Source organism: Eriocheir sinensis, chromosome 3 (assembly GCF_024679095.1).
Source record: "Eriocheir sinensis breed Jianghai 21 chromosome 3, ASM2467909v1, whole genome shotgun sequence".
Taxonomy (NCBI): domain Eukaryota; kingdom Metazoa; phylum Arthropoda; class Malacostraca; order Decapoda; family Varunidae; genus Eriocheir; species Eriocheir sinensis.
The window spans coordinates 11484696-11503343 of record NC_066511.1 but is presented as its reverse complement, the minus strand read 5'-3'; the positions used below and the strand labels follow the sequence as shown (position 1 = coordinate 11503343).

The window sequence follows — 18648 nt, the reverse complement described above, 5'->3', positions numbered from 1 at the left end:
AGAAGGTTTACTATATTAACAAGCTTAAGCCGGTATTTCATGGGAACGATTTTGGTCAAGCAGGCCCCGTCCGTAAGCAAAATGCTGACAGATGGGGCTCTGGTTATGGACCATAGGGGGTATTTGAGCAGATAGGCTGGAGCTATTTTCTGCTTCTCAGGCATTTATATGTATGTAGCTTCATAGATAGTTTATAGATAGCTCTTGCTCGATATCACTTTCTCTCCTCTCTCTTCTCTCCTTTCTCTTCTCTCCCCTCTTCTCTCCCCTTCCCTCCTCTCTCTCTCTCTCTCTCTCTCTCTCTCTCTCTCTCTCTCTCACTGACGAAGACAGGCAAAGCCTCCAAGAGGATTTGCACAAAATTTCAGCTTGGTCGGATAGATGGAGATGCCCTAGACAAGTGCCAGGTCCTTCAAGTTGGAACGAGGAATAAAAGTTTGATTACGAAAATGCAGTTAAAACTCAAAAGCTGCTAATGCGCCAAGGACTTAACCTCAAATTCTCACAGCAATGCATCGATGCAGCACAGAATGTTGGGCTTCATTAAAAGAAACTTTTTATTTAAGAATAAAGATGTAATACTCCGCTCTACAACAGTTTAGTCAGACCCCACTTGGAATATGCTTTGGTCTCCCACCATGCAAAGGATATTGCTAAATTAGAAGGTGTTCAAATTATCCCTTCCTTGCGAACAAATCCTAACATGTTCTCTCTTGAGAAACGAGGAAAACTGATCGAATGTTTTAAAATACTTAATGGTTTCACGAATGTAGACAGATCAACATTGTTTATGATCGATGACACTTTGAACAATGGCGTAAAACTCAGATGTAGACAAGTAAATTCAGACTGCACCAAATTTTCTTCACCAACGGAATGGAATAAGCTCCATCATCAGTGGTCCAGTGTTGACTCCTTCAAAATAAGCTCTTCCTTCAACTTAATATCAACTAGAGTAGAAATGCAACGTTTTGGAGTCTTCTGATTAATGTAAAATCACTTAGGTTTAAGGACAGACCACCAAGTCTGGACCATGGGGTCTGTGTGGTCTGATTTTCTATGTAAATCTCTCTCTCTCTCTCTCTCTCTCTCTCTCTCTCTCTACTTTTTTATATTACTTTGAATATTTATAGGTATGGACTTTGCATACATCATATTCATTCCTAGTTGGGTTCTGATTAAGTCTTTTGCAATCCAACGTTTTTGCTTCACAATACTACTCGTGAGCACTTGTTATTCATTCACCTTCTGCTTTCCCTGTCTTTAAAACTTTAAAATTACATTTAAACCTCCAACCGTATTTGTATCAACTGAGCAACTCTTAAATTCATCTCATTCAACCAGGTGAGGTGAGGAAGGGAGGGAGGAAGGGTGAGGTGTGTATTTATTGTAAATGCATTTTTGTTTTTCGGCGTAAAAATAACTTTTAAAACATAATATGACTGACAGAAATTAATCAACACCTATTTCTACTTGAAAGTAGGTATACAGTCACTGAAAGTCAAGATCAAGACCAAGATTGCCCAGTGCCCATCAAACGTACCATCCTCATGTGATTAGTGCACGTCATGTTCCCTCAGCAGCTCAGTGAAAGTCACCGCCCAAAGGTCTGGGTCCTGAGCAAAATTGTTCCTGTGAAATACCGGCTTTAGTCAAGTGCTATATTTTCCTGGTGTGGGTGCAGATCGTGATGTGTATTATATATTATAATTTTTTACCAGATTACAAGTGAAATAGCTACTGTATTACTATTTTATAGTTAAGTATTTCAGGCATATGACAGGACATGACAATGTGTGACAGTAGTGGTTTGTGCTCATCATTGACATAGACAAATGAGCTATTTGTGGTGTATTGCAATGGCTGTACCAGTTGACATTCATCTCCCCCTCAAAATTTTCACTTCTATTTTTGTTTACATAATCCCTTTTTTCATTTATGATTTAACCATGGCAAAGAAAAACTTCTAAGCTTTTAAATGATATATGATTGTCCCACGTATTGTTGAGTAATTTACATGCGTCCTCATCTATTTTACGGATGCATTTTGAAGTCACTCACAGAGTTTATCATGGAGTATGGGGGTTAAGTATGTAAAAACACATCAGACTTATAATATTGCCTGGGCAAATGTTAGGTGGCAAACAACTTAAAGAAGAAAAGCGTCAAGAATGATGCAAAGTCCTTGTTTAATTATGTAAAAGAATAAGTACTGCTAAAAAGCAAAAATAAAGCAACTTATTGATTTAATACTGCTTACTTTTATTCAGAAAAAGTTGCCACAGATTTAGCAGAGCTCAATATTGCAATCCTCTTGCAAGCAGTTCTTATTATAATTATTTGCAAATATGATATAATTAGAATATCTTTAGTGTTAGTGAATGATATTTTTTTAAGAACTTGTTTTAGTTGTTGTTTAAGTGTGTCAAATATAAATAAGTCATAATGTCAGAGTGTAAAGCAGTACATATAATCATGATTACATTGTTGCTGCAAACATACTCTGAAGTTTGCAAGGTAATTGTAATAGATCACTATAGCCTTGTAATCACTCCATGCATTTATGCAAAAGCCTTCATTTGATCATTTGGGCAATATTTTGAACTTTCTCCACATCAGTGATTGTCTTAGTTGGAGATGGCCTAGTAGACCATACATGCTCAAACTGGACTAAGCTTGATGTTATCCTTACTGGAAAATGCAAGTAACATCCAACACAAGCTGTTGGACTGCTAGAATGAATATTTGCCTGATTTTATTTTTGCATACATGCTCCAGGCTTACCTGAACAGGCCAGCCTCTTCAGGCCACCAGAGTGGCTCACCTATGAGTGGCTGTTGTCATAGCAGGTGTTTTAATTTCATTGGCCCAAACACATTGAAGCCTATGCTCTTCTGTGGATCAGACCCCAGTTCTTTAATTTTGTATTTTTTACAGCCCCCAATGGGACCAATGGGTCCAATGGGCCCTATGGGGCATCCAGGGCCATGGGGACCAATGGGTCCTCCAGGGCCAGGTGGGCCACCAAACCAACAACCCAACCAGAATGTAAGTTTCTAACATAGCTCATGGCAAAATTACTTGAGCTGCATGTATAGTGCCCTCTATCCCACTGAAAATCTTTACTGTAGGTCAAGGCATGTAGATTTTGGGTGAAAAGCTTGAATCCTTGCATTCTTTCCCCTCTGGTATTGCATGCTTGTAGTCTTGGTGCATTGGTGATCATGTTGTCCTCAAACACAGAGCCATGGCCAGTCCTGGCAGGAAAGTTGGGGTCATAATCCTTTCAGGGCTTATGAAATCATCTGCTTAACCTGATGAATAAACTTCTTGCAAATTGATTTAATTTGGCAGTGCTTCCATAGATATTTGAGTAGTGCGGCGACTAGGCCTGATAAGGGAGCCTCCCATAACCCACTTGGCGAGTGGGGTACCTCTTTGACTGACTGGTAAGGTAGTGGCTCTCCCGTCACGCTGGTCGCGGGCTCAATCTCGGGCAGCCAGCAGCGAGTGGGGTACCTCTTTGGCTGACTGGTAAAGTAGTGGCTCACGTCACGCTGGTCACGGGTGTAAGGCAGGAGATAGTTAATTCCCAAGAGTGACATTATTCCTTTTTAGAGTGAAACAAGGAATATGGAAATGAAAAGATAGATTTTTAAGTTTGTCTTTAAAGAATGGAAAAGAGCAAAGATGTCAAATATTACATTAAAAAGATAAACAGAAAATCAGATGAGGTGTAAATTTTCAGGGAAGGGAATATTTATCTGAAGGGATAGATGTTAGTGGATCACAAAGGCTAAATGTGTCTCCAGTGACAAAGGAAGAAGGAGTGTACTCGCTGTTGGAAGCCAATAATAATAATGAAAAGCTTAAGGCTAGTTTGCTCGGGTGGTTATTCAGAAACTAAATTCCAGGTGTTTTGCTTCATGAATGATGGAGGGTCTTTTATATATATATATATATATATATATATATATATATATATATATATATATATATATATATATATATATATATATATATATATATATATATATATATATATATATATATATATATATATATATATATATATATATATATATATATATATATATATATATATATATATATATATATATATATATATATATATATATATATATATATATATATATATATATATATATATATATATATCCTCCTTCATTTCTGCACTTTTTTTAAGCTTTTGGTGTTCCTGTGCTGTACTGCATGATGTGAGCTTTCTATGCAAGTGTAGCATTATAGATAATCACCTAATATACTGTTTTCCTGTGAATATTTGTAAAAATATTGCAGGATTTCTTTGATAAATTTCAAGCTCTTATTTAGTTGAATAATTACAGCTGTATTGTTGACAATGTTATGCTGTAAGCGATGTATTGTGTTCTTTTCAATTTGAAACTCCATTTTCATGAATACCCAATTAGAAAGGGATGAGTGATATATTTGCTGTTTGTAAGTATTGACTTTTTATCCTTACTTTCCCAGCAACAAAATTCCCTCGGAGGCATGGACTTGAGTGGTGAGATCTGGGTCGAGACAAAGACAAGTGAGGGAAAGTCATACTACTACAATGCCCGAACCAGAGAGACTACGTGGACAAAACCTGAAGGAGATGGTGTGAAAATTTTGACGCAGCAAGAGGTATGTGTGAAGTCTGTTAGTTAATTAAATATGCAATGTAGTTAGTGAAGTTGGCTTTAAACTGAGAATTGTGAAGTTGTTTAACCCTCTTGCGCACCGTGACGCCAATGGAGTGTAAATTTTTTTAGGGCCAAAGTGCACCGTCACGCCATTGTCGTCAACTTGAACAAAAATATTAGTTTTAAATAGTTATATTCACTCCAATCGCGTCATTTTTTGTTTGAGGGTAAGTTTCCTCACCCTTTCCGAAATTAACTAATTGGCAACACTCCTTGTACACAGATTTGAGCGCGGTTGAGAAAACAAAGACAATTTCCGGTCACTCATCAGTCAATCTGCATGTCTCGCTGCTGTGGGCTTTAAACTTTTTGCGGGCTTGCGCGCACTCATGCGCCCCACCGCATTACAGTGATAATAGTGTTATATAGTGCACTACAGTGATTTGAATGGGTGTAATTTGTATTCTATTCTCTTTACAGGCAGTAGCGTATTATATTTTGTGAATTACGTAAGAACGTAAATACGTAATGGCACAGAGGCCCCTGAAACTTGAGGAATATTACCCACTCTTGTACTCAAACAGTGAAAGTAGTGGTGAGAGTGAAACAGAAAGCATTTTCCACTTTGCGAGAGAAAGTGATGAGATCGAAAAAGACTTAGATTCAAAAGGAAATGAAGGCACGGAATGGGACAGCGTGGAGGACAGGACAGGAGTCGTACTTCTGTCCCCGCTGGACCCGCTCCTCAATATTTTGAATTTTCCACAAATATTTCATGGTGCTAATTGTCCGATTGGAGATTTGAAGGAACCATAAGAATCCTGATAAAATTCTGCTATTATAAATACATCTACCTTGAAAAGTTGGCACACAAAGTTTTTATTATGGAGGTGGGAACATGACCAAAAAACTGCCTCGACCGGCGAGAGACCCAATGTTTGAAATGAGCGCGGAAAAGAAAACTTATTGAAACTTATGGTGCGCGAGAGGGTTAATTCTTGCTGTAACTTATGTCCACTAAGTTCAAATGCAGAATTAAGTATGACTACTTTCTAGGAAATGGGGCATTAGCTGCATGATCAGTGAAGGAAATGAATTGTAGGGTGATGATCTTGCTGTACAAGTTTCAAATTCCATCTTCCTTGGGAACTGAAGGGACTTGTGACTAGAATCCCACTTTTCAAACTTTTGTCTGAACCAGCTAAATTTATTTTAATGTGCCACTTCATTTCTTAGCACTGCATTTCCTCCATTATCTATCCCCCATGAACATTCAGGGTCCAATTATTCATATTTCACTAAGTTAAATTTTGGTCTGATATATCAACAGCTTGATTTTACATACCAGAAATGTACAAACCACACATATTTGTCATTTATATACTGGACAATGATGTGTCAAAAGGGCTCAGGGAGAGAAGGGTGTGATATAGTCCAGTGAAATCCTGACTAACCGTGTTTTGCAGTATATACAATGTTTTATTGCAGTTTCTGTAATTCATATGTATACTGATCTCAAAACAAGAGGGTGCCACTTTATCACCTTTGGGGAATTTTATTTATTGACATTTGAAAAGGGGAACGTTTACAAGCGATTATCGTAATTTTTATCAATTAGTAGTTCCTATGTACAAATTATTTGACCATATATATATATATATATATATATATATATATATATATATATATATATATATATATATATATATATATATATATATATATATATATATATATATATATATATATATATATTGTTTATTTGGAATATGGAATGGAATCTGGTCAGACATGTTCATTGAAACTATGTATGGGTATGGTAAAGGCCCGGGTGGACTGATTGGGATCACACTAAAACCAGCCACTGTGACAGATGGGCACTGAGCCTGCACATCTGCAGCACATTGCTGAAAGGCTTGTCACTGATAAAAGAACAGGGAGGTCAGGATGCTGGACGAGCCACAAAGAAGAGATTCCAGGCATAATAGCCAAAGATACCGAGGACAGATATAAAATCCATACCAAGTTGAGCACTTTGATTGATCCACTGAAACCTGAAAGTTATCCTGATTGTCTTGTCAATATTGTGACAGGACGGATTGCCTCCGACAAAGTGAATATAGCAGAATCACTTATCATTGGCAAGAAACAGATGGAGGAATTTGAATCTACTTGGCCAGAAGGATTCCACAGTGTTATTCTGAAAAAAGTAGTCACAACGGTTGTGAGCAAGAAGTGCATAAAGGTGGATGGTTTGCCTGTCTATGACACTGAGCTCATATACACAAGGGTGATGTGCCTCCAACAGTCCAGGGAAATAGATTTGAAGAATGTACTATCATATGAATTGTCACCAGTCCCTTCCTCAATGTTTAAAGATAATGGTGACATAAGGAGCACAACAAAATCCACACTCAAGAAAAAACTGCAAGTTGAACAATCAAGTAGACTAGTATGTAGTCCACAAGTTACAATCATTGGTGGTTGCACACTACTATGGGTTATACAATGGCAGCCAGTGGAACAGTACAAGACTTTCTCAACAACTTCTCCAAGAACATTATCAACCAACTGCTGACGACTAAAGTCCACCTGATTTTTGACCGGTACTTTGATGAAAGTGTCAAAAATAACGCAAGAGTAAACCGTGCTGGCAAAGATGCAAGCAGGCAACACCAACTTTCACCAGAAACACCACTACCTCCACAGAAAGTGACTTACAGTAACAGCAAACAAGGTCCAGCTCATTGACATCTTATGTGCAGATTTGTTGAAGGTCACAGAAATACAAAGGGACACACCAAAACTCATCATCACTGCCAAAGACCCAATCCCAATAGAAATTAGCAGCGATACTACAAGGACAGGACAGGATCTCAGAACAACACATGAAGAAGCTGATGTAGTGATAGGTCAGCGAATGATTCAGTTGGCATCAAATAGGATAAAAAGCTTAACGGTTGTGTGTGATGACACTGACGTCTTTGTGTTACTCGTCCATTTCTACCATCAACAGAAGCTCACGTGAAGTAATGATGAGGAGTCCCATTGCTGGTCGACAAATTATAGACATCAAGGCAACATCAGAACAACAGGGAGAAAATTCAGAGCAACTCCTTGCAATACATGCGATGACAGGCTGTGACACGGTTTCATATATGCGGGGTGTAGGAAAGGCAACAGCGCTGAAACAGATGCTACTTGGTTATCTGTTACCAAGTCTTGGAGATCCTGAAGCAGAGATGGATGAAGTTGTTTCTGAAGCCACAAGGTTCATTGGTGCTTGTTATGGATCAAAACAGACAGGCAATATGTCAGCCATTCGTAATGATGTATTGTCCTCCAAGATGTCAAATAAAAAGATTACAGTTGTACCTAAATTGAAGACGCTCCCTTCCACAACTGAGTCGTTTCTTCAGCATGTACACTGGGCACGTTACCAGACAATCATCTGGAAGTCTGCTTTGTCCACTGACCCACCCATTCTGGATCCTGTTTGGTATGGCTGGTCGAAGGATGAATCTGGTCAGGGGTTGGTTCCAGTTACTGTGCCAGGCAAGGTGCCACCTGTTTCTCCTCATAGTCTGCAAATCATTAAATGTGGATGTTCGTCAGACATACCATGTTCAACAGCCAGAAGTGGATGTGTTGTGGCCCATCTTGCCTGCTCCATGTCTGCAGCTGCAATAGGAATGACAACTGCTGCAATGAGTGAACCAAAACCAGTAACTCCCATGATGAAGACGAGCTAGATGACTAGTCTGATGACACCTAACCGAAAGACCTAGATCCAAAGACTTTGAAGAGTGGGTTCTTATGATTATAATTGAAGATACATTTTGTTTCATTCATTTATGTTTCACCCATTATTAAAGTGATACCTTTAAGTGCTATTAGTGTAGAGCAAAGGCAATTTTCATGATTGTTGTTATTTCCTTTCAGACATCGTATAGTTCAATTTTGTATCAAATATTACGATTTTAAGTGTTGAAAAGTGTATATTATTTTTGAAAGAAGGGTATATTATTTTAAAGATGAGTGAAAATATCACAATATGATATAGTAGAGGTCAAATAAATGTGTTGTGTGAACAGTACTTCTGTTTGTTTAATATTGAAGGATTTAATACTGTCCGAAAAGTAGGCATATTGTTAGTAAAGATTTATTTATTAAAAGTGCGTATAAAAAAATTTCCACAAGGGTGCGACTTTGTCACCCTCTTGATTTGCTATCAGTAGATATCAAACACCTAGAAACAAAATTAAAACATTGTATATACCAAAAAACACACCACCCCAATATCATACTTTTGCCACTGGACTAATAGGCCAGATGGAGGAATGGGAAGGGATTTGATGGGGTGTAGTAATAGTGTCTTGTGGTTTGAGGGGGTATAGGGAGAGGATTGTGTGGTCAGACGCACAGGACAAGACCTAGTTGGGTAGTGGGAGAAGGGCTAAAGAAGGGGGGCTAGTTTTATATGGCCTTCAGGCAGGGTGAAGCACACCAGACTCCTGATATTATCATTCACCCTCTACCTGTCATTTGCTTAGAAAAGAATGTAGTAAAACTAACCAGCAGTTTGTGAAGGCCTATGTAAAATTGTCAGGCAAAGCACAAAAGCACTAAATGACACAACTAACTTGTCAGACTTAGCCCATAAGGGGTTAACAGAGTTATATAAGAAGGATGATACAATAAGCTCTTGCTCATTTTAGGTTGAAGCCATGGCCCAAGCTGCTGGTGTAACACCCCCTAGTCAGGGTGGAGGGGGTGGTGGTGGGGCTCCAGCCTCTAGTGGCAACACAGGTGGCAGCAGTGGCGCTAACAACCAGGGCCCGGGAGGGGGAGGTGGCAGTGGCCCTCCTAATCAAGAGAATGGTGACAAAGAAGATGGAGATGAAGAAGGCTCAGGGGGATGGCAGGGGCCTCAAGGACAGTGGGGACCTCCTGGTGTGGGTATGGGACCACCCCCTGGTGGACCTCCATTTGGAATGCCCCCTGGTGGTCCATTTCCTGGAGGACCTGGGGGGCCTCCTCCATATGGTGTCCCACCTGGACCACCAGGTGAGTACTTATGTTACAAACCTTTCCTGTTGGAGTTTATTTTATTCCATAATTACTGCCTTTGTATTATTCTCTAAGGCAGTATAAATGTTTATTGTTTGATTCCTAGGCTGTCACCCTATTAATATATAAGACATGGTGGACACTGACTATCGTCTTGGTTTTAATAAAGATTTAATTTGAACAGGTTTTGGTCCTGGCCCTGGCCCTGGCTGGAATGGTTACCCTGGCCATGGGATGCCCCCTGGCCCTCCAATGGGTCCTCCAGGCTGGGGAATGCCACCTCCAGGGATGGGAAACATGTCCCAGGGCAGCCTCATGGGAGACCAACAACAGCAGCAGCAACAACAACAACAGCAGCAGCAGCAGCAACAGCAGCAACAACCACAGCAGCAACAGCCACAGCAGCAACAACCACAACAGCAGCAGCAGCCACCACACCAGCAGCAGCAGCAGCCCCCACAGCAGCAGCAACAGCAGCCTGGGGGCCAACAGCAACAGCAAGAACCAGATTCGTTGTCAGGACCTGAAGTAAGCCATTCATTGCTTTACAAGGTAATTTTTTTCTTTGTGTCTTACTAAGTTAGTCTGAGATGCATTTACTTATTGCAATTTTTTTTAGATTTCTTTAATATTTTAATGTTGAGTTTGCAATAACAGATTTTGAATAATCTTTGATTAAACATATACCGTATTGTAACATCCTGGAAACTAGCTTAATCTTTCCACACAAGCATATGTTTTATAATATGGTATCAACAAGGGTGATGTGATCAAAACTGGTGTTTAGGTTCTTTGCCTTATAGTCTATTTTCTGAGTGGCTACTATAAACTCTTCCCACTATCGGCCTAATTGTTACTGATTGATAGGGGCTTGAGGCAGTCTGTCTCCCATTTATCTAAAGACACTGGCCTCTCCTCACAACAAGTTCAGCTTCTTTGTAGCTCATATCACAAAATACTTCCTTAGTTTCTCCATCACTTTAGACAGTAGAATGATAGTGTATTACTGTTATGTTAAAAAAATGTAAAAAAATAGGTAATACATTTTGAGTCAAAGATGGGGTGTGAAATATTTATACTATACTCCTACCAGCTCAAACGTGCGGCTGTGACGTAGGCGTCTAGGGAATAAGCGGCAGTACAGCGTTGCCACGTTTTAACCCCACCTTGGTTGCCCCCCCCCCCCCCTCGTTTATTCAACATGATTTATTATGTTATAATACAGAAATTGTGGTATACGATAAATTTGGTTTTAGTCCTTACCATTGTAGTGTACTGATTATATATAACCGACTTTATTTCCACACCACCCGAGAGGTAAAAGTCATGGCGCGTTTTTTTTTTTAAGAGGTATCCCCGATAGGCCTATTCCTCTCTTAGGATGAATCCTCATCAGATGATGTGAGAGTGAATGAGTGGAGTCACTTGACCTCTCCACCTGTGTGGATGGCGGGCGTGTCTGGGTGTTGGCCGGGAGTGTTACTGCCGCGAGGATTTTAATGTTTTTTTTTTTTCATACTTATGTCAGCTTATTTTAACGTACATTCCTTCACGATATAATCTAAATATAATTGTGAAACCCCTTACCCATCCCAAAACGTAAGGGAAACTCAATAATAAGTATAGCATTTTTTTAGCAACACTGTAAAATATGTATGCCACGTTTCTTTGTATGCTTACAAATATCTTATCCATAATAAGTTAACTGTTCTTCCATACGTTATAATACTAAGATTAAATGTGTATGCATATTTGCTGATCACATTTGCCATGGTTTTACTTAAATTAGAACATTTCTACATCGCGGGCTGGGAGACACGCAGCAGGGCTGTACAAGGGATCCCATACGCTTGCTCCGCCCACAACTGCATGATTAGTGTGGTAGTAGTATAGCATTATGTTCCATGTCAATTTTTCATGGAATAAAGCTGTTGTAAACACAAATAGTTGCATGCTATGAGAGAGAGTTATTTTGAACACGATGGATTTATCAGATATTAAATTGAATGCTAGGTCAGATATTAGATTGGAAAGAGAGGGTGGTAAACACCTTATACCAAGTTGTAGGCACTAGACAATGTGGTTCCGCATTGTAGGACACACACATACACAAACTGACGCATGCATAAGCACAAGAAGCAGAACCAGGTAGCCAAGTGGTATCTTACATTTCAACTCATATTATCTCATCTAATTAAGTCTCTTATTTTTATCTTTTTTCAACACTAGTATTTCATTATCGTTCTCTTGGTTAAAAATGAAGAAACCAAGCAAATATTTTGTGATGTGAGTGAGTTACATAGAACAGAAGTAAAACTTGTGTGGAGAAGCCAGTGTTTTGAAACGAGTGGAAGACAGGCTGCCTCAAGCCACTATCCAGTCAGTAACAAGCAAACCATTAGTTGCAAGGGTTTATTGTAGCTACTAAAAAGTAGACTATACTAGTACTTTACAAGGGAATCAATGTGAATTTGAGTCATTTTGGGAGGGTGAGACCAGAAGAGAACAGAAGTAAAACTTGTGTGGAGAGGCCAGTGTTTTGAAACAAGTGGGAGACAGGCTGCCTCAAGCCACTATCCAGTCACTGACAAGCACGCCATTAGTTGCGAGGGTTTATTGTAGCTACTAAAAAGTAGACTATTCTAGTACTTTACAAGGGAATCAATGTGAATTTGAGTCATTCTGGGAGGGTGAGACAGCAATCATACTCCCACCTGTGTGTGTGTGTGTGTATCTACCTAGTTGTATTTACCTAGTTGTGGTATACGGGAGAGGAGCTACGCTCTTAGTCCCGTCTCTGTCTTCTATAATCCAACTTGGCCTTAGAATCATGAATTGTCTTTACATGGACCACATTTTTTTCCAGGCCGTTCCATGTATCCACCACTTTGTGGAAAGCTGTTCTCCTTTCATGTGTGTGTGTGTGTGTGTGTGTGTGTGTGTGTTCCTTCAACTTATTTTTCTTGCTTAGTAAGCTGGTGAGCCTCCTTACCCTTGTTTGATGTAGGAAACTGAGTGCAGGTGATGGTGGCAATGTCATCCTTCATTTGTAAATAATATTACAATACAAGACAAGTATTGAAAATATCTTATTGCAATATAATCCTCTGTTAAAACCTTGCACTGAATGTTTTGTAACCATCCAACAGGGGAGTAGCAATGCCCCAGGGGGTAATAGCAGCAATGGTGGTGTCAGTGACAGCATTTCAAGCACTGTGACAAGTGCTGTGGTGGTGGCAAGCAGCACCACAGTAGTTACTCAAGGAGCACCCTCTTCATCAATTGATGACTCCAGCCTGGATCCTGAGTTAGTGGCTCAGGCTGCACACTGGACTGAGCACAAGGCCCCTAATGGGAAGAACTACTACTATAACTCCAAGACACAAGAGAGTGTTTGGGACAAGCCTCAAGCCATGAAGGATTTAGAGGGTAAGTAAACTTTTTCAAAGTTATTTTTATTGACATGAGTATTAAGATATAAGAGCCCTGTGGCTGTCAAATAGGATTGCTTTGCTAATAAAGTAATGTTGAGATATTGGAGGGGGCAGATTTTCTTTGAACGTAGAATCATGGAGCCAAGGTTGCTCACCTCTCTGACTTATAACCACTTGCTACTGAAGGCCATTTATTGACTATTAGATATTGCATTGTCAGCAGTGATGTCATAACCAGCAGATGGATATGATGATTTGTGAATAGGCCTATGTATTGTGGCCCATCTTGAAGTGATCTTTTCTGACTTTATTTTGTGGCTCATCTCCCCATGAGGTGTAATAGGAAATAATGAATGAATATCAGTGATGAGAGAATGTTGCCGCACCCCAATTGATATTTTTAACAAAAATTTTGTACACCATATCAATTTATAAATAATAAGATATTATCAATTAACTGTTTCATTTGTTTATTATAATTCAGTTAACTTCATTCACAAATGACCAGAACTGCTGTATCATTCCATTTCATCATATGGTATTTAACATGCTAGGTAGTGGAGTTGCATCACTTTTCTTCTACATATAAGAGATTGCTGTGTGATACTTGGGGATATGAAAGTTGAAATTATATTGCATTGTTACAGCTGCAAGATTAGCTTTGGCTCAAGGCATCAGTTTGTCAGTAACTACTGGGCCAGGAGCTCCTGGTACTGAAACAGATAACTCTCAGGAGGGCAGCAGTACCAAGGTAAATGGGGATGACTCTGCTTCTCCGGACAACAAGCAGACATCAATGGAGGTGGACAATGATGACTCAAAGGTGTGTGAATGTATAAGTGGTGTACATGTATGTGAATATAGCAGTACTATAATAATTTATCTAACAAGGAATTTACATGAGCTCCTCTCTAATCACAGGAATCAGCTTGTGGCTGATTGTCTGAACATTTGAATGACTTTAACCCATTCAGTGGCAGAGGCAATGAGACTTGCCAACCTCCTGTTCTGGGCAATTTTATTTTATTATTTATTTTTATTTTTTACTCTCACTATATTATGACAAAAACAATAATGTGCATTTTAGGCACTTAAGTGATGTCTTCCAAGACAGAATGACTTCTGCAGTTACGATATCAGGGGTGAAACTCAATGTGCCTGGACTCTAGACTTGATAATTTTTTTGGTAGATAAGGTGCGAGTTATTGCGATGTAATTTTTTCTGGATGTACTCTCTCATTAGGTATATCATGAGGTTATGAGTACATTTACGCATGTACGCGAGGGAAAACATTCATATAATGCATATAGAAGGTGACATTGGTGTAGATTATATTCAAATTGCGACACATTTATTGTATTATCACACTAATAATATTTACGTACATTTTTTAGTCCATAATATTATTACATTTATGACTTATAACTGTTGTGCACACTTATATATATGAATTATAACACTATTAAGGACACTCATATGTGAATAACACGTGTGACACAGCTCCCAAATGAGACAGTCAGAGGTTGACTGACTCACCGTTCCGGGAGTGCAGCTTGGATTGGGGGGAGGGTTGGCAGAACAAAGGCAGGCCTACAAGCCAAGCAAGTTTTTTATTTTTTTTATTTATTTTTTTATTTTTTTACAACAAAGGAGGCAGCTCAAGGGCACAAAAAAAGGAAACAATAATAAAAAAAAAGCCCGCTACTCGCTGCTCCCAAAAAAAGAATCAAAAGAGATGGCCGAAAGAAACATCAATTTCGGGAGGAGAGGTATCCTAATACCCACCTTTTGAAAGAGTTCAAGTCGTAGGCAGGAGGAAATACAGATGAAGGAAGATTGTTCCAGAGTTTAACAGCGTGAGGGATGAAAGAGTGAAGATGCTGGTTAACTCTTGCAAAAGGGGTTTGGACAGTATTGGAATGAGCATGAGTAGAAAGTCGTGTGCAATGGGGCCGCGGGAGGGGGGGAGGCATGCAGTTAGCAAGTTCAGAAGAGCAGTCAGCGGAGAGAACAGTTTGACAGAGTAAGCAGAAGGATTAGAGGTAATGAAGAGGTCTAGAATGTTGGGCCCGTCTCCAAGATGGTCGGGAACACGAGTAGGGTGCTGAACCAACTGCTCTAGGTCGTTGAGGAGAGCAAAGTTGTAGGCTTGTTCACCAGGCTGGTCAGTGAAAGAGGATGAAAGCCAAAGCTGGTGGTGAACATTGAAATCTCCCAAGATGGAGATTTCAGCAAAGGGAGAGAGAGTCAAGATGTGCTCCACTTTAGAGTTCAAATAGTCAAAGAATTTTACATAGTTAGTAGAGTTAGGTGAGAGATAAACAGCACAGATGTATTTAGTAATAGAATGACAATGAAGTCTTAGCCAGATGGTAGAAAATTCAGAAGCGTCAAGGTCATGGGCACGAGAGCAAGTGAGTAGAGGTTGCAGTCAGTAGCCACAGAAACCTGTGTTTCGGTGAGGTTTAGAGGAGGAGAGATGGTGTTCCACAGAATGAAAATTAGAACGAAGACCGCGAATGTTGCAAAAATTGATAAGGAGGAGGTTCGAGGAGTTATCAGGACACCTCTCTAGTCAGCAGCCAGAAGAGGGGTCCTCCCTGGGGGAATTTATGGTCCCCCCCCAGGCGGGGACTCAGAGGCGGTGTTTTCGTTAGCCATTTTGAATTTTGAATTTTGGGAAAAGGTGTGTGTTGTGTGAATGTAGTGTGGTGTAGAAAGAGAGAGGAACTGTCTTTTGAGAGCATGCTGAACTGCTCTCTGGTGTTGATGAGACAAAAGGGAAACAGTTAGTGAGGACATGGGAAGGGTCTTTGAAGGGCTTCAGCACCCTCCTCGCTTCCCATATATCCTCACCGGGAGTAGCTCACGCCCGTTCGGTAGGTGTCTTCTTACCTACTCCTACCTATTTTGTATTTTCCATTTTTAATCCCATTGTGTCTGTCCACCACTTTTAATAGGTATTTTGAGAAACACTGTGTACCACCAAATTTCTTGATAGATAATCCAGGGGGACATGTGCATCCCTGATTTGAACCCCCCAAGCATACTTAACCAATCAATTGTTTTAATAATTTTCAGGATGGTGAAATGGAGGATCAAAAAGTCCAACAGGATCTGAGTCGACCTGTCTCCTCACAGCCAGTGTCAGGCACCCCTTGGTGTGTGGTGTGGACTGGGGATGGCAGGGTATTCTTCTATAACCCAACAACAAAGTGAGTGTTTTATGTGTTTACCTAGTTTAGTAAGCAAGTTTTAAGGGGACCACATGAGTTCACCCAGAAAACGATTTTCTGCGATATTCTAGTATCAGAGAGAACAGACATTGTATGATCAAACGATGAGATACTATGATTTTCTGGGCAATTTGACGGCCTTTAAAAATTAAACATCTGCTTATCTGCCTCCGTGGTCAAGTGGTCTGCGTGCTTGGCAACTAATCCATGGGCCCAGGTTCGAATCCCGGCCCAGGCAGTCGGTGTGCAGCTCACCCAATTGTTCATCCTCCCTTTTGGGCTGGTCGATAAATGGGTACCTGGGGAAACCTGGGGAAGGTAAACTGGTAACCCGGATGTCACACTGGGCTTGTGTCCCAGGGTAATGGGCTCCCTCCCACCACAGGCTCAAGGGCAAATGCAACGGAGATGAGCACCGAGGCCATGCGCTGCTATAGCGTATGCCCCCAACTTTACCTTTATGTGAAGGCCCTCAGCTGGCCCTCACACCGGCCTTGTATAGCAAAATGATTAGTGTATTATGCCCATTTCTTTTTATTACCATGGCATTTTGATGGATGTATCAATACAGGTAACTCGATTTACGCGAGTATTGTGTCTTTGAAGAGGTCGTGTAAATCAAAAACAATGTAAATCAAACAAGAGGTAGGTTTCTATCGAAAAATAAATATTCACTTCATTCAGTGGAGAGAGAGAGAGAGAGAGAATATCCACGTCACCGAAATATCCCCTCAGGCACTCTGTCTCAGCCTCACTCGTGTGAGGAAGAAATGAGGGACACCATGAGCAACTGACTTGTATTGGTACCTGTACCGAGCAGTCTGGTACCGGTACTGTGCCGTATTGCTGGTATCGTTAGTACCAGTACTGGTACTGGTATCTGCCCAGTGCCCACCCCTATTGTTGAGTAGCGTGCAGCGTGGGTACTGTATTGTTATTCAAGTGGTGTGTGGGAAGAACTGAGCTCAGATGTGTGGCCGCGGTGCCATGTGAGTCCAGTTGCGTGAGACATCTGGTGGCCACTCCACAGCAGCGAGGGTGTTGTTGTTGAGTAGCGTGGCAGTGTGGGTACTGTATTGTTGTTCAAGTGGCGCGCAGGAAGGACTGAGCTCAGCTGTGTGGCCGTGGCGCCATGTGAGTCCAGTTGCGTGAGACATCTGGTGGCCACTCCACAGCAGCGAGGGTGTTGTTGTTCAGTAGCGTGGCAGTGTGGGTACTGTATTGTTCAAGTGGCGCGCAGAAAGGACTGAGCTCAGCTGTGTGGCCGTGGCGCCGTGTGAGTCCAGTTGTGTGGGACATCTGGTGGCCACTCCATAAAATATCGCGTATAAGTGAAAAAACGTGTAAATTAAACATTTATTTGGATTTTGGACCCAGCGTTATTTCAAAAACGCGTAAACCAAACTCGCGTAAATCGAGAGTTACCTGTAATACTCAAAGATAAGTTCTGTGACCTCTACTGAGTACAGTACCTTCCCGAGTTCTGCACTTGCTTCGTTCCGAAGGTATACCGCTAAATTCGAGGATCGCGAAACTCAGGGTATTGAAAACAATGGAAAAGCGCTTATTGGTTCCGACCTGTGGAGTGTGGAAGATTGAAAAGAAATAAAAACCAAAGGAATAAAGAAGATTTTAAGATAGCGAGAAGTGAATATGTCAAAATAAGGAGAGAAGAAGAGAAGGGATATGAAAAGGATATTGTTGAAAAGTGCAAGGAACAACCTAAACAGTTATTTTTTTTTTTTTTTTTTTTTTTAAACAAAGAAGACAGCTCAAGGGCACACACAAAAAAGAAAAAAAAAGAAAAAGTCAAACCAAGGGAAACAATAGAAAGATTGAGTGATGGGTATATGATAATCAAAGATCCTAAAGACAGACTGAGCTACTAAACAAAAAGTTGCAGCAAGTTTTTACAAAAGAATCACAATTCAACAAACCACAAGAAAACAAGATACATTGGTACCTTGTGATTCGAACTTAATTGGTTCGTTCAGACTGTTCGAATTGAGACTGTTCGAATTAGGAAGCAATTTATCCCATTGAAATTAACCCCTCTGCGACGCAGAAGTTTTTCTTGGGTGATCTCCAATGACGCAAATGTCATCGAAAAATTCACTTCGAAACTGAGAAAAAGTCATAAAAGATGTTTTATAGAAAATTTTCTAGTGCACCCTGCTGTGAGACCTTTGTATTGTAATTCCACATGCAGCAGAACATAATTAACAACATTTTTGTAACAC

At 40.2% G+C, this 18648-nt stretch overlaps 1 protein-coding gene across 4 annotated transcripts in view; it reads left to right on the top strand.

The window, feature by feature from the left end:
- Positions 1-18648, top strand: part of LOC127005066 (transcription elongation regulator 1-like) — a 68231-nt gene that overhangs the window by 23933 nt on the left and 25650 nt on the right. For 2 of the 4 annotated variants that reach the window (XM_050873566.1, XM_050873548.1), the window contains exons 3-9: positions 2938-3048; positions 4513-4668; positions 9386-9734; positions 9922-10289; positions 12887-13166; positions 13819-13994; positions 16254-16387. In XM_050873566.1, coding sequence (XP_050729523.1) covers positions 2938-3048; positions 4513-4668; positions 9386-9734; positions 9922-10289; positions 12887-13166; positions 13819-13994; positions 16254-16387 — 1574 coding nt within the window. The remainder of the gene's footprint in view (positions 1-2937; positions 3049-4512; positions 4669-9385; positions 9735-9921; positions 10290-12886; positions 13167-13818; positions 13995-16253; positions 16388-18648) is intronic. The other 2 variants (XM_050873557.1, XM_050873572.1) reach the window with 2 other exon arrangements.